Raw genomic sequence first — 23,672 nt, 5'->3', positions numbered from 1 at the left:
ACCAGCACTTTGAATGGGCCCAGAAACTAAATGGCAGTCAGCGCAGTTGGGCCAGGATTGGTGTTATATGCTCAAACCATCTTGCCCCAGTGAGCAATCTGGCCGCTGAATTCTGTACCAGCTGTAGTTTCTGACCCGCCTTCAGAGGCAGCCCCACGCATAACGTGTTGCAGTAACCCAAGTTCCTTCTTACAAAACCTGCTATTGCTCCGTTGGAAGCCACAATTCAGAACAGATGCACAGACAAGCAAAATATATCGGCCCGGAGCATGAGACATCATTCTGATCCTTGTGCTCTTTTATCAGCAGCTGTTCAAACAGGTCAAGACATGTAATTATTATGCCTGCAATTTTAGGGGGTTTAGTCTTGAGCAAAACCACTCTGAACCATTAATATACCGCACTTGCTTAAGAGTTCTTCACCTTATTATAGATAAGAATCTACCTCCAAGATATTTCACAGTACTTACAATTTAGGCAGCTGTTGCACTATTTGGTTTATATAAGCAAAGAGACTCTTCTATACTGTCATTCCTAAGTATCATGGAGTTAAAAGCTGTATGTAAAGTGAGACGAAAGCAAGAATCACTCATGGATTTCAAAGCACTTTAATTATTACTTGGGAAGCTTCGCCCCCCATGCCCTCCCCCCAGCCACTTCCACTTTAGTAAATGCATATTAACCACCATTCAAAGTTGCTTTGCAGCTTAAATAACACAACCCGCCTACCCAAGGGGCTTTAACTACTCTTCAGTCAAGAAAATATTCCCAGAGCATCTTACAAATCACCACACACCCCCAAAAAAAGACCCAAACAAAAGGAAAATGGATTGTGCAGGAAGAGAAAAGAAGCAAACTTGGGTACAAGTCCTTAGTTTCCAAGAAAAGTAGAAGTGCAAATGCAATTTTTGCAATAATGCGCACACACATGAATTATTTGACATCAGTGCAGTGAAGATGTAAACCACTGTTGTACGAGGCAAGGATGCTTGGGCTTAACAGTGCAATGGCTTGTATATACAACTGCTCCCTTTTTTCTTTTTGTTGTTTCAACAATAATACTCTCTGCAACGGTTGAATATACAGGTTTTGCACTGGAAGTGAACAATCATGCATATATTTCTGGCACCCCCAAAAATTAATCCCAACGTTTTTATGAACGCAAAGCACTTGTCAGTATTTGTATATTCCACTCAGTTTTTATACCAGAACAGCCTGGTATTTCCTGATTTTATTTGCTGTTGAGCGTGCCTGGCCAAATACTATGAAAGCAAAGACATATTTAAAAATTGACAACTTCCTTTGAAGCACATGCTTTCCAGTAGAAGACGCTAACAGAAACCACAACACACTGTCAATCAACATTCCATCGTTGTGATGTCAGTATTCATACCCCCGGACAAAATGCAGCATAGAGCCAGCAACTTTTCGAGATCTCCATGCACCTGTGTCTTCCTCAGTACTTTCACTGACAGAAGATAAAAATCCATTCAAGCATTCCAAGTGATTTTTAAATACAGTTTTCGTGGCAAAAAGCCACAGGTTTTTTAAAAGTGAGTTTCCATCTTCTGCTTCATTATTTTTTTCCAAAAAAAAAAAGGAAGGAAAAAAGGAGTAAGTGTACATGCTTTTGGATAGGTTTTTTGATGTTTCCCTCTGCAGTAGTTCAAGGAAATCTCTGCCAAAAGATAGAGTTTGGAACACCTGATAAAACGCTCTTCAGTGACACACAATAAAAACCGACATTAGAAATGGAAATCGTTTCCAATTTTGCAAGGCATATTGTGTGTGTGTGTGTGTGTGTGTGTTCAGCAGGCAAATTATCTTTTTGGATAACTCTATTCTTTTTCCTCCAAAAAAAAAGGGAGGGGAACCAAAAGCAATTTCTCAGAAAAGTTAATAGAAGTGGAAACAGCTCTGCTCTTTTCCTTGCACATTTACAATGAAAAAGAGATAAAATGATTCATGCCACATGAAGAGGAAATACAACTAGCCAGTTAGGGCTAAAAAAATAAAAAATAAATAAGAAGAAGAAGCCTGAATTCATCTCCAACAACCAGAGCGAACAAACAATGCGCTCGTGTCCTCCTTTTGACCCCAATAGTCTTTTTTTCTCTGAACAATAAAAACACATTTAATATTTGAAAAACTATCTCAAATACTACAACGTTTGGGCCCCAAAGCCTTTACGCCCACGCATGTTCTCACTAAAGTTTTAGAACAGAGCCAACCATAGGGCTTGGGAACTATGCAAACTCCACTCAGAACTGCCACTGAATTCACTCAAGGAAATCTCTGCAGAGATGCACAGATGGAAAGGCCACGATTTACCAAACTTGGGCAGCAGCCTAAAATGGTGAAGCAAAACATCGTACCACCAGCAGCACAATGGTTCCCAGAGAATCACAGCACCTGGTCTACTCTACACCAAGCCAAGCCATTTGTGAGCCTATGACTGATGTACTATCACCAGCCAAGTGGTCCACAACCCCTGCCTGAGATTTGCACTCCCAGGTAGGCAGCAAAAACAGAAGTTAAACTTACCCTGACTATTCACAAAATGCACAGGATACCGTCACCCCCATGTTAAGTTACCCAGCTGTGCTGCTGTACAGTCCCAAGCTTTTCCATATTCACTAAAAACTTTGAAAAACTCAGCATGGCTTCAAGAATGTGTGGTTAGGGATGGCGAAGGCATTCACCAAAGCTCCGATTCCAAAGTGGACTCAACTGATTCAATCCAGATCCATGCCTAACGCCACTTTGGAATCAAAAGTCCTGTGGATTCCTTTACAAGGCGGAACAGGGTGTTTGTTAAACAAAGACAACAACCCTACTTTATTGAGTTTTTAAAAATTCAACAACGGGTATTCCAAATGGCCGCAGCCTAGAAGGCTTTGAATGCAGTGCTATTTACTGCTTCCTGCTTTGAATACAGGTGACTCTTGCATGAGGCCTCCACGCGCAGAAGTGAAATGCGTGTTAAGAGGGGAACCTCATCAGAGCAGGGGACTAGGGCGATTTCTTCTTCTTTCACAACAAATACAGTGATACCTCAGGTTAAGTACTTAATTCGTTCTGGAGGTCTGTACTTAACCTGAAACTGTTCTTAACCTGAAGCACCACTTTAGCTAATGGGGCCTCCTGTTGATTTGTAGCATCCAAGTGCACAGCGGAATGATGAGGAATACGTGCCAACATGCTCTGTATTGCCTTATTTACATTTCAAAGCTGGTAGATTACAGAAAACCATCTTGTCTCTGCCGGAGCAGAAAACTGCATCCTCTCTCCTCTGAAGCTCAGAGAGAATCACACTGAACTGCAAAGAACAGTGAAAAACAGGAAACCAGTGTACGTCACATCCAGCCTCCCTTTCCCGTGAGAAAACTCCAACAGTAACTCTGTGGAATGTAAACATTGTCTTGTGACAAGCCTTTCGCTGCACAGTGAAGAGAGCAGAAACCAACATCCTCCCCCTTTCTGTGAACACCACTGGGCAGCGTGTTCGTACAATATCAGTACAAACCCAACTTCTGCACATAGGTACAGTGTTGATCCCTTGATACAATTCTGGACAATACATCAGCAGGAATTTCATTACCTGGCATATAGGACACCGTTACGAGTCCCTTCTGAATACGTTCCCTTGCATGTTGCAACTTCAATTGCAAGTGCTTCGTGCTTTGCTTACAACCTTCAGAATTCAGCAAAGCCAAACATGCTTTGTTGTCCTGGTAAACCTGGATTGGACATTTGACAGGAATTTTCATGTCTTTGCACAATTGTAACAACCATTCACAATCTTTAAGTGAATAAGACAGTGCATTCAGTTCAGCTTCACAAGTACTTAAGCTAACTGTTGTTTGCTTCTTGCATGACCAATCAAAAAGACCCTGATTGTACATATAGCAAACTCCAGACGTACTTTTCCTGTCTGTAATGTCACTTCCAAAACTTGCATCTGCAAATATCTCAAGACCACCAGACTTCTGATTGTTAAATCTCAGTCTGTAATGCATAGTGCCTTTCAAATACCGCGCTATGCGTTTCAGAGCTTTCCAATCCTTAACAGTAGGATTGTTGACTTGTCTGCTTAGCAAATTACAGCTAACAGCAATGTCTGGTCTTGAACATCTGGCAATGAAGTTTAGCTTGCCTAGCACACTTCTGTACAGTGTAGTGTCAGAAAATGCTTCTTCAGTGTCATCTACCTGATAACCTGTTATCATCGGTGTGTCTACAGGGTTAGCATCCATCAGGTTTAGTTTGCCTAACACATCAGCAATTTTCCGTGACTGGTGTACTAGAATGTTACCATCTTGATCTCTCTCTATTTCCAGAGATAGGTAGTTGTTTACCTCACCAAGATCTTTCATGTCAAAGTGTTCTTTCAGTTGAGCTAGGGCGTTATTGTACATTGTGACATCATCCCAAAAGAATAATAAATCATCAACATAAAACAAACAATACAGTTTCTTTTGCCCCTCCTCTTTGACAAATACACATGGATCAGCTTTCCCTTGCTTAAAACCTAGAGAAAACAATACTTCAGTGAGTTTTGTGTGCCAACACCGTGCACTTTGTTTGAGACCATAAAGGGACTTTTTCAGAGCACAAACAAATCCCTGTTTTACCTGTACGCCATCAGGTGGAAGCATATAAAGTGATTCATTTAGAGATCCGTACAGAAAAGCTGTATTCACATCGTGGTGACTAATGTGTAAACTCTCCTCTGCAGCTAGCTTGAGCATAAGCCTAATGCTCTCATACCTCACTGTGGGTGAGTAGGTCTCGTGATAGTCTTCACCTGGTACCTGTGCAAAACCTCTGGCTACCAATCTGGCTTTGTGTCTGACTATCTTGCCATTTTGATCAGTCTTCGCTTTGAAGACCCATTTGCTTCCAAGCAGTTTCATTCCTGGAACTACTGGAACAAGTTCCCATGTTTTGTTCCTTTCCAAGGAATCAAGCTCAGCCTTCATGGCATTTAACCATGGCTCAGCTTCCTTTGAATCCAAATCCTGGATTTCTTGGAAACTTGAAGGTTCAAATATCTTCTTGGAGCTTTTAACAGCTGTTACTGCTATCTTAGCAAACTCATCAGCAAATCTCTTTGGAGGTCTACCTTTTGTGGCTCTTTGTGACCTGCGAATTAGCCTTAGGTCTTCAACACTCTCCTCTTCCTTCTTAGGAGAAAAGCGACCTATTGTGAACAATGGTTCCTCCAATTCTTGATCAGAGCTTTCAGAGGGTCGCATAGAGGCTTTCGCACTCTTGAAATCCTCTGAATCACCCGATTCAGTTTCAGACTCAGAATCAGAACTTTCATCAGTGGGTGTGGGTTGCTGTGGTTGCCTTTGACTATCCTCAGTCTCATCACTGTCATCAGGATAACATTGGAAAATTCCCACATTCTCCCCCCACTTGGCATTGTACTCAACACTTCTTGTGAGCTTAATGGTCTTAGAGTCAGTCATCCTTATTCTGTAAGAACCTTTCTCATAACCTAGAAAGATACCATGCAAACCACGCTTGTCTAACTTGGAGTTTTGTGGTGAGTGAACCCACATGTCAGAACCAAAAATTCTCATGTGTTTGATGTATGGCTTCTTGCCAAACATCTTCTCATAGGGGGTACAACCAATCGCTGAAGATAACCTGCGATTATAACTGTAAGTGAAACATGAGAGAGCTTCGGCCCAATAACTCTCTGGAAGATTTGCATCATGTAGCAAGGTTTTTAACCCTTGAAGCAATGTCTGATTTGCTCGTTCTGCAAGTCCATTCTGCCATGGCGAGCGAGGACTAGACAAATCGTGTTGAATTCCTTTCTCAGTCAGAAAAGCTTCAAACTGCTGAGAAGTGAATTCCCCCCCGCGATCTGTGAAAAGAATTTTTACCTTCTTACCATGCACATTTTCCAACCAAGCACAGAATTCCTTGAACCTAGGAAAAGCCTCTGATTTCTGCTTGAGATTGTACACATGAATATACCTGGAAAATGCATCAATGAGAACCATGAAGTACCTATTTCCACCCAAAGAGGGCGCTAGTGGTCCAACCAAATCAGCATGAACAATTTGGTATGGTTCTGTAGCTTGCCTACTAGACACCTTACCTTTCGCAGCCATTTTCACCTTGTTTGCTGCGCATGCCTTGCACTTCATGTGGTACCTGCAGGGTTTAATAGTCATACCTTCAACCAAGGCAGGCATTTTAGATACTGCCTCAAAACCCAAATGACCAAATTTTCGATGAAAATCATGAATACATTCTGCATGCAAACTTTCGTTAGAACCTGCAATGCAACAAGTGTCATCCTGCACAACATCATCATAATACAAAACATATAAACGATCAACATATTCAGCATACAATACATAATCATTTTTCTTTGTGACGATGCACCTTTTGTTCTTAAAGGAAACGTCAATGTTCCGCTCATTCAGCTGTCCAACGCTGAGCAAATTATGTTTGGCATCTGGAACATAAAGTACATTCTGTATCGATAAGTTCAAACTGTGAAGAACAACAGTTCCGTAGCCTTTACTGGGAATTGTGTGGTCATCCGCCTGGTGAATCGCACCTTCCTGCGGTGTAAAAGACACGAACAGTCGCTTATCGTTGCACATGTGGTGCGTTGCCGCTGAATCAACAACGAAGAAAGATCTAGACGTCTTCTGGACCTCTGCAACTTTTGGAGTGAAGCGTGAGACCATTGCTTTGGGCTGCGTTGTCCTTGACACCGGACCTTTGCCTCTGCTTTGGCCTTTTCCACGCGATGAGCTTTCGCTGCGCTGCTCTGTCTTGGCCCTGGGATATCTGCATTCCCTCTTCATATGGCCTAGACGTCCACAGGAGTAGCATTTCACTGCCTTCAAAGCTTTGGCGCCATCTGGTGGTTCCACTGCACTATGGGATGACGTCTGTGAAGACTCCCCCTTTCCCATGCAGCTATCACCCTGGCAATCTGCTTCATTCTGAATCATGGCAGTATCACAGGCTACTCTGAGCTGAGCATGTGGCTGATCGGCATCAGATTCCCCACTTGCATCAGCCAGCCTTCTGCAGCTAGCCATCTTATGCAGCTTGTTAAAATAAAACATAGTAGATCCAGCTTCTGTCATCAAGTGAGCCTCTCTCAAAGCGCCCCAAATTTCTCTGGCTGAGGTCTTATCACGCAATAGACAGAGCTCTTCTGGGGATACTATCAATGTAAGAGTTCCCCTTGCTTTGGAATCTTTAGCTTTCCATGCATCTGTAACTGGAGCTGGGGGGGTGTCTGTAATAACTTCAAACAGACCCTCTTTCCGCAGAATAGCCTCTGCATAGATAACCCAGTCCGTATAATTTTTCTTATTGAGCTTGGGAATCCCACAAGCATCCTGAAGGGCCATCATGACTCTGGCATTAGCCTTCTGCGTCATCTCTGCTGCTTTAAACAAGCTGCTTTATACAAGCTGCGTCTGTGCTGCTTCAAGCCTCATTCCAAAGGCAAGTTCAAAAGTGCTTTCTCTCTGCTGCCCTTTAATAGTGCTGCGTCACTGTTATCAGCAGCTGCTTCAGCCCAAAAGCACTTTCAAGAGTTACTTTCAATTTCCCCCAGCATAGGCATAGCCGCTGCCTGTAGCCGGCAAACGGACATAAAAGTTCAAAGTCCAGCCATAAAGCCATTAATTAGTTGCTGGCAGGCTGCCCGGAGCAGTAGCACATACCTCATCAATCATCTTGATGCGCAGATACCGTCCGATCCGTCCCTTTGCATTCCGATCCCTTTGCCGGCACTCCGATTCTTTGCTCCTTTGTTCCTTTGCCAGGAGCCCGATTCTACCTCTTGGCGTTTTTCTGGGCCCATAACCAAAATGTTGATTTGTAGCATCCAAGTGCACAGCGGAATGATGAGGAATACGTGCCAACATGCTCTGTATTGCCTTATTTACATTTCAAAGCTGGTAGATTACAGAAAACCATCTTGTCTCTGCCGGAGCAGAAAACTGCATCCTCTCTCCTCTGAAGCTCAGAGAGAATCACACTGAACTGCAAAGAACAGTGAAAAACAGGAAACCAGTGTACGTCACATCCAGCCTCCCTTTCCCGTGAGAAAACTCCAACAGTAACTCTGTGGAATGTAAACATTGTCTTGTGACAAGCCTTTCGCTGCACAGTGAAGAGAGCAGAAACCAACACCTCCTGCTGCTGCCGCGCCACGGGAGCACAATTTCTGTTCTCATCCTGAAGCAAAGTTCTTAACATGCAGCACTATTCCTGGGTTAGCGGAGTCTGTAACCTGAAGCGTATGTAACCTGAAGCGTATGTAACACGAGGTACCACTGTAGTCATACCTCGGGTCATGAATGCTGCGGGTTGCGCGTTTTCGGGTTGCAGACTGTGCCGAATCCCCGGCTTTTGCGCATGCGCAAATTGACGTCATGCGCAGAAGCGCCAAATCATGATCCTGCACGGATCACGTTCGCAACCCGAGGTATGACTGTAAGTTCAGAATTCTTCAGAACCCTACATAACAAAAAGCAATCCATCTCTCAAGATGTGAGAGGGATACGGGAAGAGTGAGGATTTTGGGGGGAGTATTTAAAGAGATACAGTAAACAGGTGGCGCTGTGGGTTAAACCACAGAGCCTAGGACTTGCTGATCAGAAGGTTGGCGGTTCGAATCCCCGCGACGGGGTGAGCTCCCATTGCTTGGTCCCTGCTCCTGCCAACATAGCAGTTCGAAAGTATGTGAAAGTGCAAGTAGATAAATAGGTACCACTCCGGCAGGAAGGTAAACGGCATTTCCGTGCGCTGCTCTAGTTCTCCAGAAGCGGCTTAGTCATGCTGGCCACATGACCAGGATGAGCACCGCAACCCCAGAGTCGGTCACGACTGGACCTAATGGCCAGGGGTCCCTTTACCTTTACAGTAAACAAATAAATTTCCAAGTAGGGTTAGAAATATGAACTGCAGTCAAAAACAGAACGATAAATGTGCAGAATGAATTGGGTGATGCTAAAAGGATATGCAGTGGGGGAGCGGGAGAATAAATAAGGAACCATGAAGATGGAAGTCTTTTTGATAGGAGATTAAAGAATGAAAATCTAAGTTGTGTATACTAAGTCTGTGAAAATGCACAATTATTTTTTTAAGCAACCCATATGTACATTTGCCTCCAGATCACCAGAAAGGGTAGGGAACAGCATCTCGGAGACCACTGTAATACAGCTTCCCACCCAACAGTTGTTGAGCGGGGTAGTGCAGTGGCAGCGAGAGTTCCCATGCGCCATTTTGGAACCCATAATTTCTTTTTTTTAAAGAGCTCTTCAGGCTGTGGGGAGGGTCTCCTCGCGAGCCACAAGAACTTTCTAGCTCTCTCCTGCAATTTCCAGGTTTGAATAGATTTAACTTGATTTATTGATTTATCCCCCAGTGCCGGGCATAAATGTGGGATCACGCGTAATTTGGGGCGATGCTTCTACAATATAGCAAGTCCCCCTGGGAGCGATGGGACTTGATGACTTCCTATTGCTCTCCGGGAGAATTTTACAGAATAAACATGGCTGCCCCATGCAAGAACATAACAGGCAAGTGTGGTGGCCCCTTACTAGAGCCTAGGGATGCTGAAGAAATTAAGTTATGTTCCCATTTCAATGCAAACTTAAGTTTGCATTCCGAAAAGAAGACATGAACCAAAATGCATCTATCCTTCAAAATTTGCACTTCTCCGAATTTTGCAATTCAGTTCTCCAATCAAAAATTGTTTTATATACAGTGGTACCTTGGGTTACATACGCTTCAGGTTACATACACTTCAGGTTACAGACTCTGCTAACCCAGAAATATTACCTCAGGTTAAGAACTTTGCTTCAGGATGAGAACAGAAATCGTGCTCCAGCGGTGCGGCGGCAGCGGGAGGCCCCATTAACCAAAGTGGTGCTTCAGGTTAAGAACAGTTTCAGGTTAAGAACGGACCTCCGGAACAAATTAAGTACTTAACCCGAGGTACCACTGTATAGCATGCAAGAAAATTTTCATATATTAGTGAAGTAACATACAAAAATGCATTGTGTTAGGAGAAATTGCATACAAATAATGCACTTAAGGGAAATGTGAACTAAAACAGGAAAACTTTCTTGAGGACACACACGCACGTGTGTGTGTGTGTGTGTGTGTGTGTGTGTGTGTGTGCAAAGTGATGAAGAACTAAACTTAAATCTGGAAAACTGAGAGAAATAAAACTGACATCCATCCACACTAGAGGTTAGTATGGTGGCCCCTTACTGGACCTGGGCTCTGGGGCTGTAGTCTCAGGAATTTGTGGTTCATGCAGTCTCCTCCATCTCATTCCTAAAGGTCTCTCCCATCCTGGCCATGTGGACCCCTGGGTCAGCAACAGTGCACAAGCCCTGTGCTTCCTCCATCTGTACTATTGGTCCCTCAGACCCTGAGCCAGTGTCACTGCTCGACTCAGGACTCAGGAAACCACAGCAAATAAAAAAAACATGTAGCTTGGTATCTTAGAAAACAGCTCCTTCCACACAAGCTGATGTCAACCTAAGAGGGTTCCTCACCTATGCAAAATCCACTTGGCAAACATTCCACCATCTCAGCTATAGCAGCAAAACAGTGAGGTCCTCCAAAAGTTATACGATGCTATTATTTTAGGTTGATTATTAGGACAACCTTACAAATACTGATTTCTGAATGCTTTTTGGAATTTGAAGCTTTTTCTTTGTAATCTGTGCCTCCTTCTTTGTTTAATTAAGGTTTTTCTATTCTTTTGTTGGGTTTGCAGGGAGGGGAAATTATGGTTTTCATTGGTGTTATTGCACACCACTTTGCGTGTCACACAGTAGACAAATTTTAAAGACCTGTGTTAAGTGAGTAGCACTCCTCCAGTTCCCATTAGCTGTCCACGAGGTAAACACAGAACTGCAGATAGTTTTCCCTTTGAAACAGTTCTGGTACTTTAACATACATGCATGATAGATATAGATATAAATGACTTTTAAAGGTTGTGATTTACAAACAGGGTAAGCTAACAGGATGTTTGAAAGGCCCACGAGACTCACAACACTAAACAAAATGCATTTTCCTGGTAATTTAATTGCTCTCTCATTTTCAAGGCTATTCCCACTGGAGATGTAAATACACATTAAAACAAACTTGTGGAATTGAAATTGCATTTACAGCTTTCTTTCAGTAAAATACTATCTGCTGCAAAAACACACAAAGCCACGCATTTCAGCAGCATATTGAAGTGTTTCAGTCATATATTTACCCAGGCCTAACTAAGACAAGCTGGAAAACCAAGGAAATATAATGACCATTTGTCATCTACAGGATGTTTGGAGGACCTGTGCACTCCTGATCTCCTAAATGGACCCTTCCCCTTCTTCTTTGCTGCCCTTTATGGCTGTCACAGCCTTCCAACACAACTACACAATGCCATCCTTTCCCCGCCTCAAAGCTTGCATTCAAAACCCTCAGCACCATGCAAAGCTGAGTCCAAGGATACTTCCAGACTGGAACTACTTCGAGGGTGGAATTAAGCTGATATCAATTGCAGCCCTTTTTGGTCAGGGATCGTCTGGCCACAGTGGTCCATGCAATGGTAACCTCAAGACTGGCCTACGCCCGTGTAGGACTACTCTTGAGCCTGCTCCCGAGGCTCCATCTGGTACAAAATGCTGCACCGGAACATTGATGGGGACAGACTATCACCAACATACACCTCCAGTGCTCAAAAGATTACACTGGCTGCCCATAGGCTACTGGGCCATGTTCAAGGTTCTGGTATCGATTTACAATGTTGTTAACTTGGGTCCAGGATGCTTCAAGGGCCGCCTAATCCCTTATAATCCTCTCAGATCGCTGAGGTGTTCCAGCGAGTCACAGTTAGTGGTCCCCCATGGCTCAGTTGCACTGGTGGTATCCAACCATTGAGTATTGTGGACCCAATTTTATGGAACTCCCTTCCAGTTGAGATCCGACAGGCCCCCTCCCTGCTGAATCTCCACAGAGCCTCCAAGTGTCCCTATTTTCCAGATTATCCTGGTTTCTGATTTGATCCCGGAATGTCCTGCTTTTCCTCAGGATGTCCCTATCTTCATTGGATAAATGTTGGAGGGTATGGAGCTATGAGACCCCTGAGCCAAGGATATAAGTCAGTGGTTTTCAACCAGAGTGCCATGGCACCACGAGCGACACTGGCCTCTGTACCTCTTTCCTTCCCTCCCTCTTCTGATGCCCACTCATGTCTCTTTGGGGGAGGGGTGAGTTCAGAGACCGTGGGCAGCAGCAGCGGCTGCCCAGAGGATTCTTAAGGAGAGAAGGCTGAGGGAAACCTTCACAAGGGAGGGTGTTCGAAAAAGGGTGAGAGGCTGCCAGCTCTGCAGGCAAGGGTGACATAACTGGGCTCCTGAGCCCCACAGGGGTGCCGCAGAAAGAATGTAATTTGTCAAGGGAGGCATGGACTCAAAAAGATTGAAAACCTCTGATATAAATAACTAGAAGACATCTGAAGGCAGCCCTGTATAGGGAAGCTTTTTAATGTTTTATTATGTTTTTAAATGTGTTAGAAGCCGCTGCGGCAACTCAGTCAGATGGGCAGGGTATAAATAATAAAATTGTTGTTGTTAATGGAATAGGACCGTCCTATTTTCATCAGAGAAATGTTGGAGGGTATGTCTCCAGTGCTTGCCAAATACTTTTTTTTTTTTATACCTGAAGGCACTTTAATTTAAGTCTGGTTTTATAACTGATTCCTACCCTTTTCTTGTATTGTGTTTCTTTGAACTGCTTAGAGCTGATCGTAGTTTATAAACTGATTAAATAAATTACATAGGGGCAAATTCGGTTTGCACGATTAAAGTGGAGTTCAGCTCTCTTGTGCAGCCAACCTGCTTCCAAAAAACCCCACACATAACAGACGTCTTGTGGGAAAGAACGTGCTGCAGTGATGTTCTGGAAAGTGTGGGATCTTCATGTAACACTTATGCAAGTGGTATTGTCCCTTTATTATTTTAAGCACATATGCCACACATACAAAAATGGCTATGACCATGTTAGATTTTATTTTCATTTGGATGTTTGTCTTTATCTTATAAATTGTTTTGTGCAATCATAATAGAAAAAGTAACACAATATACATGAGGGAATACACGGATTTCCCTAACCTATGTCGGTTCCCTAAAAATGTTCATCTTGCAATTCCACTGTTCGATCTGTGCAATAACCCACAGTTGTTGTGCTACTACTGTCAGCCAGCCAACACATTCAGAAAAGCAATATAAGGTTTTTGGACGATTCTGGGTGGGAAAAAGAAGCTAAAAACAACTTTAAAAATGCAAATAGTTCTTCACTTTTAAAAACCAGGTGCCCGTATATTTTAGGAGGCAGAATCTTGCTCAAAAATTCAACGTAACTGCCTTTGTTACGCACGTACCAAGACCTCAGATCACACTTAAACCTTCTGCAGCTGCAGTTGAGTGTTATACCAATAACAGAATACCATACCTGGAAAATGAATGAAAGGGTGGGAGAAACAAACTCAAGTTGCCTAGACTGAGTCCGGAAAAATCCATCTCAATACATCCGAAGTGGGTGTTATTCACATTAGCCTCTCACCTCTTAGTGGCAAGAGCATGACCCGGAGAATTCACAACACAACTTTTAAAAAAACACAACAGAACAATAAAAGCCTTTTTGGAAGGCGGCTCAGTTCACAACGCATCAGCCAAACGGGAGAGAAGCCAAGATTTCTGCAACCTTGTGAAGGCTTCCACAAGGTGCAAGCCAAGAAACATTTACTGTAGAGCTGAGCCCCAAGAGAACCCTCTGCCTTATATTTTTGCGTACCTGCATCTCCCTGTAACATTATTATCAGCCGGATTTTATTTTGCATTAAAGCACTCAAAACCAGTGCAATGCAGGGCGCCACATGTGCAAGATGTCCAGGAAGACAACTTCCTTTACTTCTGAGCTGACACATACACATAGCAGTAGACGGTGTGGCCAAACGATGGCTTATGAGTCACTTGCAAGACATTCCATCTCGCCCCATTCCTTTAAACATGACTCCCAGGCAGCTCAAGAAAGGATCCGCCAGCTGTCCTAGATCCTTATAGCGTGATCTTGGTCTTCCTTAGGTTGTGTTTTAATGTGCATTGATGCCAGTTGTCAGCCACCTTTGAAGGATATGTATCCTTAAAGGCAGAAGCCAGTGTGGCGTAATGGTTAGAATGCAGGACCAGGACCTGGGAGGCCAGGGTTCAAATCCCCACTACTCCATGAAGCTCACTGGGTGACCTGCGGCTAAGCACTGTCTTTCTCAGCCTAAATGAGGGCTGTTGTGGGGATAACATGGGGAGGAGACAGACATGTAGGCTAGAAATGCAGTAAGAAAATATTAAAATAATTGAACTAAAGCAGTGTTAAGGAAAGTGAAAAAGGGGTTAATTCTCCATGAGTTTGCGCCGCAGTACAGCTGCAGGCATCTTGTGGCTGTCTTATCTGTATTGCTGCGTAACACTGGGTAGAAAAGGACTCAAGTTACAGCATTCATTGCTTGGGAGTACAGAAGAGTCTGATGGAAACATGGAGATTATTGGAACGACCCTGTGAAAACGTGGAAGACTTTGTGAAAGAAGACCTCGCCAGAGGGATATTGGACAACTTGCAAGACTTCTGGACTCAGGGAAGTCTGGCAGTTGTAGGAGTTTGTTAGCAACTGGACTTTGCACTTCCTGTGTGGACTTTGTCTCAGCAAGGACTTTAAGCTGGGACCCTCTCTGGGCTCAGAGAGTGAAAACTTCTTGTAGCAACTGCAAATTGTGTGTGTATATATATAGCGTGTGTGTTTGTGTTTGCCAGGTAAATATTATCTCTACTACACAGTTGTTTCCTGTGGTGAGCTTAACCGCTCAAATAAATTTCTCTGGTGCACACCCAACACCCAAGAAGCTGGGCCAACAACAGGCATCCCTGGGAACTGGTTGTCTAGAGGCAGAAGAGAGATAATTTACAAAGCCCAAAATGGACTTAAAGCAACATCTGTGGGTCACATAAGTTCTGCATCTATAAGAATGGGGGGGGGGTGCAGATAAGACAAGACAGGAGTTTGCACAACAGTCCAGAGCTCAGTAGTAGAGTATAAACTTTGCACATGGCAGAAGGTTGCAAAGTGCAGTCTAATGGTTAGAGTGTCTGACTATGACCAGGGTTTGAATCCCCACTTGGCTGTGAAGCTCACCAGGTGACCTTGGGCTAGTCCTTGTCTTTCAGCCTGTCCTACCACACAGGGTAGTTGCGAGGACAAAATGGAGAGGGAAGAACCATGTACACCACTTTGAGCTCCTTGGAGGAAAAGGTGGTATATAAATGTTATATATAAATCCTTGGCATCTCCAGATCAAAGAATGAAGGTGTAAGCAGGTGATGGGCAATACGGCTACAGTGGTACCTCAGGTTAAGTACTTAATTTGTTCCAGAGGTCCATTCTTAACCTGAAACTGTTCTTAACCTGAAGCACCACTTTAGCTAATGGGGCCTCCTGCTGCTGCCGCGCTGCCAGAGCACAATTTCTGTTCTCATCCTGAAGCAAAGTACTTAACCCGAGGTAATATTTCTGGGTCAGTGGAGTCTGTAACCTGAAGCGTATGCAACCTGAAGCATATGTAACCTGAGGTGCCACTGTACTGGAGAGCTACTACCAGTCAGAACTGATGGGCTAGATCAGGGATGAGGGACCAGCAGCCCTCCAGGTGTTGCTAGACTACAGTTCCCATAATTCCTGAGCAGTGATCATGCTGGCTGGTGCTGATGGGAATTCAACAATATCTGAGGGCCAGAAGTTCTCCATCCTTGGGTTAGATGGACAAACAGGTTGACATATTAGGCAGCCTACTATGTATCTATTGGCTAGGTCCCAGGAATGGCCATCCGTCAGGTAATCTTTGCAGGGGATTGGACTAGATGGCCATTTGGGTCCCTTCCAACTCTGCAATCATATGGTAAGCTGGAGATATTGGCTTGTTGCCTGTGGCCACCAGCTTACCCTTCAGCCTTGGGGGTCTAACATGGAAGGGGTTATAAATATTTCCCAGCCAAACAGGGGCAGTCAGCACAACACCCTCCAGGTGTTCTTGGACTCCCACTCCCATGAGCCTCAGGAATTATGGGAGTTGTAGTCCACACCATCTGGAATCTGGGCTAAGGTGTCTGCTTATAGGTGCAAAGTCGAAGTGCCAAGAGAACTAGCATCTTACATACATGGGAAGCTTGGTTTTTGTTTTTTAAGAACTTCTTGAGGTTTACAAGGCATGTGAAAGTTCTGGGTGTGCCTCTGGAGTGTAGAACTTTGGCTGCTGCTTGCAAGAAGCATGTATGTTAACAACAGGAGAAAACATCCTAAAATCACTTCTACTAACCATCCAGATTTTTGGCAGAGGAAAGAGAAGTACAGCCTGATTTCCGCCCATAAACAAACTCTCTACTTACTTAGCCCTAGAAAGCAGCATTATTAAACAATGAGGATCGCCCACATTGACAGTAATGGCAACGGTTAGCATGCATCAGCTATGGGGTAATTACCATCTTAAGAGCGCTTTGAACATTGTTTTACAGTTCAGCTGGGCTAACTTGCATTCAGCGAGTTTCTAAGCTGTCCGGAAGCATGACAAACCCAAGGATTTCTGGAAACCAGATTCTTCTAGTCAGCTTTTCAAATGTTGTTTTACTATTCTTGCTACAACATTAAATATAAATCAAACACAGATACAGTTCCTCTTCTCAGTTTATATTAATGTTCTTTTGCAATTGTGATTTAAACAACTATTTTTTTTTAAGTGCATTTATTCAATAAACAATCACTTCACCAAGCATTTGTTTGCAGGGAGATTATATGATGTTAGCTATGTAATGAGCATTAATTCTAATTTGTTTGCCACAGGTTAAATGACAGTTGAGTCAAAGCAGGTGTTAATTCCATGCTTTCCAGTGCATTGTGCTATCACTTTTCTTATCACAAAAAGTGATCTTTGGGGGAAGTGGGTTTGATGTACAAACTTCCCAACCACCAATATTTGTGCAATGCGAATTTGCTGCGATGGGATAGCAACAATCTGGGTGTACCCTATGTGGCCAGCACAGACACACCATCCATCGCAAACTTGCATGTGGGGCTTGCAATTTGGTCCAGAACACACTGCACATAAGTACTGTCACAATGAAATTAGTAAGAAATAATTATCCAGGAGTTGGTCTGTATGCACCCATTATTGTTGGCTGGTTTGCAACCCCAATGCCTGGATCTGATTTCAGATTTACATCTGGAAAATGTCGTTCTCGTAAGACAGTGAACAGTACATGCCTGGAATGGAGAACCTGTGGTCCACTGCTGGACAATGACTCCAGCTGGCAATGATGGGAGTTGGAATCCAACAACATCTGGAGGGCTACAAGTAAACTAACCACTGGGCTTCGGGCTTGATGACCTTCTGTCTATATCAGACATGGCCAAACTTGGCCCTCCAGCTGTTTTGGGACTACAATTCCCTGACCACTGGTCCTGTTAGCTAGGGATGATGGGAGTTGTAGTCCCAAAACAGCTGGAGGGCCAAGTTTGGCCATGCTTGGTCTATATAAAGTCAGTTCCTGTGGAAGTTCCTCTCATGCTCAGGACTGAAACAGATATATTGGTGGCAGATTCAAGCCAATCATGTTGAAAAATAATAAGATAATTCTTATTTATTCTAATTTATTCTAAGAATGCTACAACTCTCAAGGAAATAGTGACTGAGGGAAGAGGAATAAAATGCTGAGGCAAACAACCTATTCTTGCTATCACTGGTTCTCAGTGTTGTTATTTTGATCAAAGCATTTAGAAAATATAAACAAGCATGTTAGCATAAAACTAATTTTAAAAGCAGTACTACTTGACTTTCTAATATCCTTGTTTTTTTTTTCTATCCCAGCAAACTGGGGAAAGCAGCTGTTTGGATCCCAAGAATACTAATTTTAAAAGCTGTCATTAGTCATAAAGCAACTGCAGGAACTTGCATAAGCTTTGCGGTAATGCTGTCACTGAATAGCCATGTCAGAGATAAAACCAAATATTTCATTGAACAGTACGCTTGGCAGATTCGTAAGCATCTCTCCTTTGGGGAGGTTTCTAATCTGGCTTTTAAAGTCTACACAGAAGCATAGGTTGGAAGACAAAACCACCATTTTACCCCAGAGCTTTCAATTTGAACCCACCATTTTACCTCAGAATTTAGAGCTTTTAACACAAAACCACCATTCTACCTCAGAATTATCGCAATCTTCATTGTTGTTGGCAGTTCTAACCAGCGGCGTAGCTGGGGGGGGGCAGGGGGGGCTCACTGGGCGCCACTCACCCAGCAGGCGACACTTACTGTGGGGCCTGCAGCATGCCCAAGCCACATGTCTCTCCCAGGGGTGGCTCAGGACCTTTTCCAGTGGCGCTGGGCCCGCGGTCATCCCCCGCCTCCTCTTCAGCCCCCCTGCAGGCTAGCTACGCCGCTGGTTCTAACTGATCTTATAATCAGAAGGGGGGGGGGGACAAGCAGCAAATCTTTTCTACAGGGAGATGAGAAGTACTAATCGTAATAATTTTATTGTTTAGCTATAAACCATAAGAAAGATGACTAGGGCCAGCTGTATCCTGAAGTAGATTAACGCAACCCTGCCAAGTAATGCGTTTTTTTAAAAATCCATATACTCGGGGAAGGTGTGCATGCAAATTCATATATCTGTGAAAATAATGCACAAAAATGCATTAAATAAACACGTGCTTTAGAAAAGTGTGTCAGTGAGGAAAACAACATCCAAACATGTGTTTATTAGAAGAAATTCACACTAAAAAGCTGATAAACTTTCATTACGGCTCGGGGGGTGTGTGTCACAAACTGATGAAGAAACAGAGAACTGAATTTTAGATCTAGAAAAATGAGCAACCTATATTCACAGATTCTCCCATTTCCAGTCTGACGCACCATTTAAAGGCAGAAATTTGTTTAAACCATTTCCACCCTGCTCCTTGTCCGAGAAGGTTCCCAGAATCGCTTACAAATCAGCACAGTCCCTACCTACCCCTCAGGCTCACAACCTGAATATACAAAAGGAGGTGGGGAGAGAGAAAACAAGAAAACTCAGGCACCCAAATTCTCCATATTAAAATGCATTGCAATCCTAACCATGTCTACTCACAGAAGTAAGCCCCCTTGAATCCGATGGGGCTTACTCCCAGGTGAGAAGGGTTAGGATTGCAGCCAAGGTTCTTATAATAACCAGACGAGATCTGGAAATGGCCAAATATTTATCTTATAACATTGGGTTGAATCCAGATGAGGGAAAGCCTTCTTCCATGTGGAAGGTGTCTTATGCTCACCCAACAGCTGCTTTAGGCCTAATACCAGAGAATTGCATGAGAAAGTTGCTCTGCTTTATGAGATGTGAGACCTGCTACAGAGCCTGTTGTTCAAACTGCTAGCACTTGAGCAGGGGTAGCAAACGTTGTGCCCTCCTCATGTTGTGGACTGCAACTCCCATTATTTGCCATGCTGGCAGGGGATGATGGGAATTGTCTATGACATTGGTGGGAAAGCAACACACAACATTTGCTAACCCTGGGTTTGCACGAGAGAATTAGCAACTGCTTTCCTTCAACTCACTGTTCCTTCTGTCCAACCCACGATATATTTAACCAGGGCAGGGGGAGTGCTGTGACATTTGGATCTGCCAACACAGGCCACGGAAAAGTCTTAATCTGACCTTGGATTTAGCTGTCTAGCCTGTGGCCTTCCATAGATACGTGCGGCAAGGCTAACTTCCGCTTTGAAGGGTCTGCGGGCAAAGTATTCCCTCATTCGTCAGTGGCTCTGGAGGGTTTACCTGCTGGTAGCACCAGAAGCACTGTGTTGGGAGTCTGAGCCTAGTCGCCATTTTAATTTCCCACAATGCCTAAGAGCGACAACATGCCAGGGGAAGTGAAATTGTGTGACGTTAAAAATGGCCGCCCAGCTTAGCCGCTTGTTCACAGCGCTGGGCTAGCGAAAAAAATAAAAATGGAAGTGGGCACCAGCGGTGGGTCCTGTGAGCTGCGTAAGGGTGCCAGGCGCTGATCCCAGCCCTGTAATATGGACTAGTGGACAGGGGCAGAGGAAGGGGGGGCACTGGGTGTGAACCACCCCAGGTGTCACCACTGAGGGGGGTGACAAATTGCTGGGCAGTACTCACCGCGGGGCCTGCAGCACGCTTGAGCCACGCATCTGTTGGGAAACTGTGTACGTGCAGCTACTCACACAGAGTCAATTAAGGTTTCTCAGACAGCCAGAAGGCAATCTGAAGGAGTAAGTCTACCTGGTAATAACAGAGACATGGAGACAACTCCCTGATTGGTCAAGCTCTCTCAAGGAAGTGATAATGGCCTACTAACTAAATGTGTTAGTTCAGTGTTCAAAGTTCCATGTGTCAGTGTAGGAGTTGTGAGTCGTGTCAGAGAGAGCTAGCAAAAGATCCATGTTCTGTTCCTGTAAATAGTCCACTGTATATAATAAACACCTAACTACAAGTTCCTGGTTCCTGCTTCGTCTATCCTGTCTGCAGCCAAGTTGCCAATTGCTTCCATGGATTCTGCGTGTACTCTGCTAGGTCTGGCTAAGGTCCTGCAACTAGTCAGAAAGTTTCGAAACACCAAATAGGTTTTACCAGTAGGTTATGGACTGCAGATTGGCGCAGAATGGTTGCAGCAAGTTCTGAAGCAGTGGACGCCTGGGTCAACAGTCTCCCAGATTCCTAGCGTAGGAGTTGGCGAGGACTGGCCGGAGGTGATCAGCAGTAGCTGTGTCGTGTTGACGCCAGAAGCTGAACCGGCAAGACCTGCACGTCCTGGGAGAGATGTGGTGGCTTGCTGAGGTGGCTGGAAACAACGTAGTCATAAACAACAAAGTAACGGGCTGTTGGAAAAGGACTATCAAGCAACTGTAATCCCCCTAGGGGGAACTAGGGACATTACAATGGCTGCAGAGGGAAAATTACTGGTAGAGATAGAAAGAATGTTTTTTCTCGTGGGAATCCTGCAAGAGCAGAGTACGGCTACGAACAAAGAACTTATGACCTTGAATTCCAAAACAAACGACTCTGCTGAATGCATAAAGGATTTGCCTGATAAGGAATCTGCAGCTGAACCAGAAAAAACTTTTTTGGAACCAGTGGAGAGAAAAGAAGGAATGGAAAAAGTGCAGGAAAATATCAATCAGAAGCCCATATTGTCAGGAAATAAAGAAGAAGATCTTTGGATTACAAATCTGCGAAAGATGAGAAAGATGAAGGAGGAAGTCCCGGGAGCACTTGGAATATTGGAATTCAAAAGAGTAAAGAAATATGATTGGGACTTCCTCCTTGAGTATGGGAGATCAACTGACTTTTTGCAGCAACTGCTATTAAGTATCTTGGATGGAAGAAAATATGATGTGACTGAGATAGAATTCCTTCGAGACCTGAGGACCAACAAAAAGGGCTACCAACAAAATCGGCAGAGAGAGACTGACAGAGACTTGAAGGCCTCTGATGTGAGGAATCCGGGCTAGGATAATTGCTTGGGAAGGGATGGAAACTGGGGTAGGGAGGGAGGGGAGAACAGAATTTCAAAATTTTATGATTTTTGTATTTGGCCATTATGACATATAATTAACAAAAATACAAAGGGAGAAATTCGTGGAAGGGTAATTAGGTCGACCTTAGAAAAAAAAAGATTTAATGTTTAAAAGAGAATTGGATAAATTAAATTTGGATAAGTAAAAAGGATTAAGTTTAAAAATAACAATAATATGTTAAAGATGGGAGATAAGAACTTGCTGAACTAATTTTTGGAATTGGGATGTATGAAGAGGGGGTGGGGGGAAGTCAGGGAAAGGGGGTAATGAAAATAAGAGTTTAAAAATATATATGTTTTGTTTTTGTTTTTGTTTTATAAAATGTGAAAACCTAATAAAAATTTTATAAAAAAGAGATGCGGTGGCTTGGGCGTGCGCAGGCCTCTTGCTGCCTCTCCCCCCAGCTGTAGGGTGGCTGAGTGGGAGGAAGCAGGCACAACTCCTTGCAAGGCTATTGTACACGTTTGGACTCTAGACAGAGTTTTATCCAACATAGCAAGCTGACTTTTGCCACGTCAGGCTATTTGTCCGCCTAGCACAACACTGTCTGCTCTGACTGGCAGCAGCTCTCCAGGGACTCAGGTGAAAGGTTTTTCCCTGCTCTCAGGTCCTTTTGACTAGAGGCGCCAAGGATTGAACGTGGGACCTTCTGAGTTATGGCCAACTTCAGAAATCCAATCTCCATAGCATTTAAATGTCTGCCACTCAGGCCCCTCAAGATATCCCACTTTCCTCGGCCCGCCTCTTGTTCCTACTCACGTGAAAGCTGGGGAATAACTGCTGCTAGGTGTAGATGAATCTGTCGATTTTGGTTTTCTCGGTTTCTCATCTTTCCCATCGTAAATCCAGTTTTCCACATTGCAATTTTAAAACACACACATGAAAAATCACAAGCTTTTTTGGTATGCATTCTGTATTTTTGCAAGCAGAATTTCCTAACACAATGCCTTTTTGTGTGCCATTTTCACTAATATATGCACTTAAATGCACGCTTTGACCTAAATTATGCATTTTTGTGCACCTTACTTGGGCTGGAGAACTGCGCTGCAAAATCTAAAAAAGTGAGAAAAAATTTCCAAGGGCGGCTGGTGTGTTTCAGAAAGCACTAAGCGGGCAAGTTCGCCTTTAGGCGCGATTTAAATCATATTTCTCCTCCTTCGCCCCTAGATGATGCTATCAGCAATTGCTACTCAGCGATTTGTTATTAGTTATTTTAAGGACTGTGTTATTTTTATGCATTCTTTTTATCTAATACGGTTTTGCTGTAAACTGCCATGTGGCTTGTAAAAAAAAAAAAAGGCGGAATGTAAGTCATCTAAAGGAAGGATGGGAACAGCAACAACAAAAATTTCCTTTCCTATTACAGCTGCCTTTGATTCGAACACCAGCAGCACGCTAGAGCGCTCAGCCCATCTCAGCAACTTGCTGGGATTTCCCCCTTTCGTCTGTAGGATTAATCCATCATCCTATCCACAAGCAGCTGCTGAGACTGCAACCCTCTTGCCTACCTGTAGATGGGCACAGATGGCGGTCACTGTGAACCAGGTGATCTCCCACGAGAGTCCTGTGGACTTGGCATAAGCCATTCTCCTCTTGCACCTTTAAGGGGGAGGGGGGAGAAGCTGTAAGCAAAAGAAGAAGGGAAAAAGTCAATGCACCCCGCCAGAATCTGAATGACTAAAGCAAACTGGGCAGTGAATACAACCCGGACTTTGGAAACGGTGCAACCATAACAGCCGAGGTTTGTGCTGGCCAGGAAAGCAGACTCACAGAGAACAGCATGATCGCAGCGTGGAGGCTGAGGTACTCCAATAAGGGCAGGAGGGTGGGGGAGCTGGCCAGAGGAGCAAAAGCGAGCTAGGTTTTTCTCTCGCTCACGAGTCAGTTTATCAAGCCTGCAACCTCCTTCCCCGTTATTCCCCCCCTCCCTCCATTACCATATACGCACACAGGAGCCAAGAAGAAATTGAACCTTGCAAAGCTATTTCAACGCTCTTCCTT

The 23,672-nt window shown here is 43.9% G+C and overlaps 1 protein-coding gene across 1 annotated transcript in view; it reads right to left on the bottom strand.

Annotated features, from left to right (window-relative positions):
* ADAMTSL3 (ADAMTS like 3) overlaps positions 1-23,296 on the bottom strand; it is a 283,673-nt gene extending 260,377 nt beyond the window's left edge. The window contains exon 1 of the mRNA XM_079954170.1: positions 23,180-23,296. Within this exon, the coding sequence (XP_079810296.1) occupies positions 23,180-23,257 (78 nt within the window). The 5' untranslated portion in view covers positions 23,258-23,296. The remainder of the gene's footprint in view (positions 1-23,179) is intronic.
* Positions 23,297-23,672: the final 376 nt, after the last annotated feature.

This window comes from Podarcis cretensis (genome assembly GCF_951804945.1).
Source record: "Podarcis cretensis genome assembly, chromosome: 14".
Lineage (NCBI taxonomy): Eukaryota > Metazoa > Chordata > Lepidosauria > Squamata > Lacertidae > Podarcis > Podarcis cretensis.
This window is presented reverse-complemented; position numbering and strand designations above follow the sequence as displayed.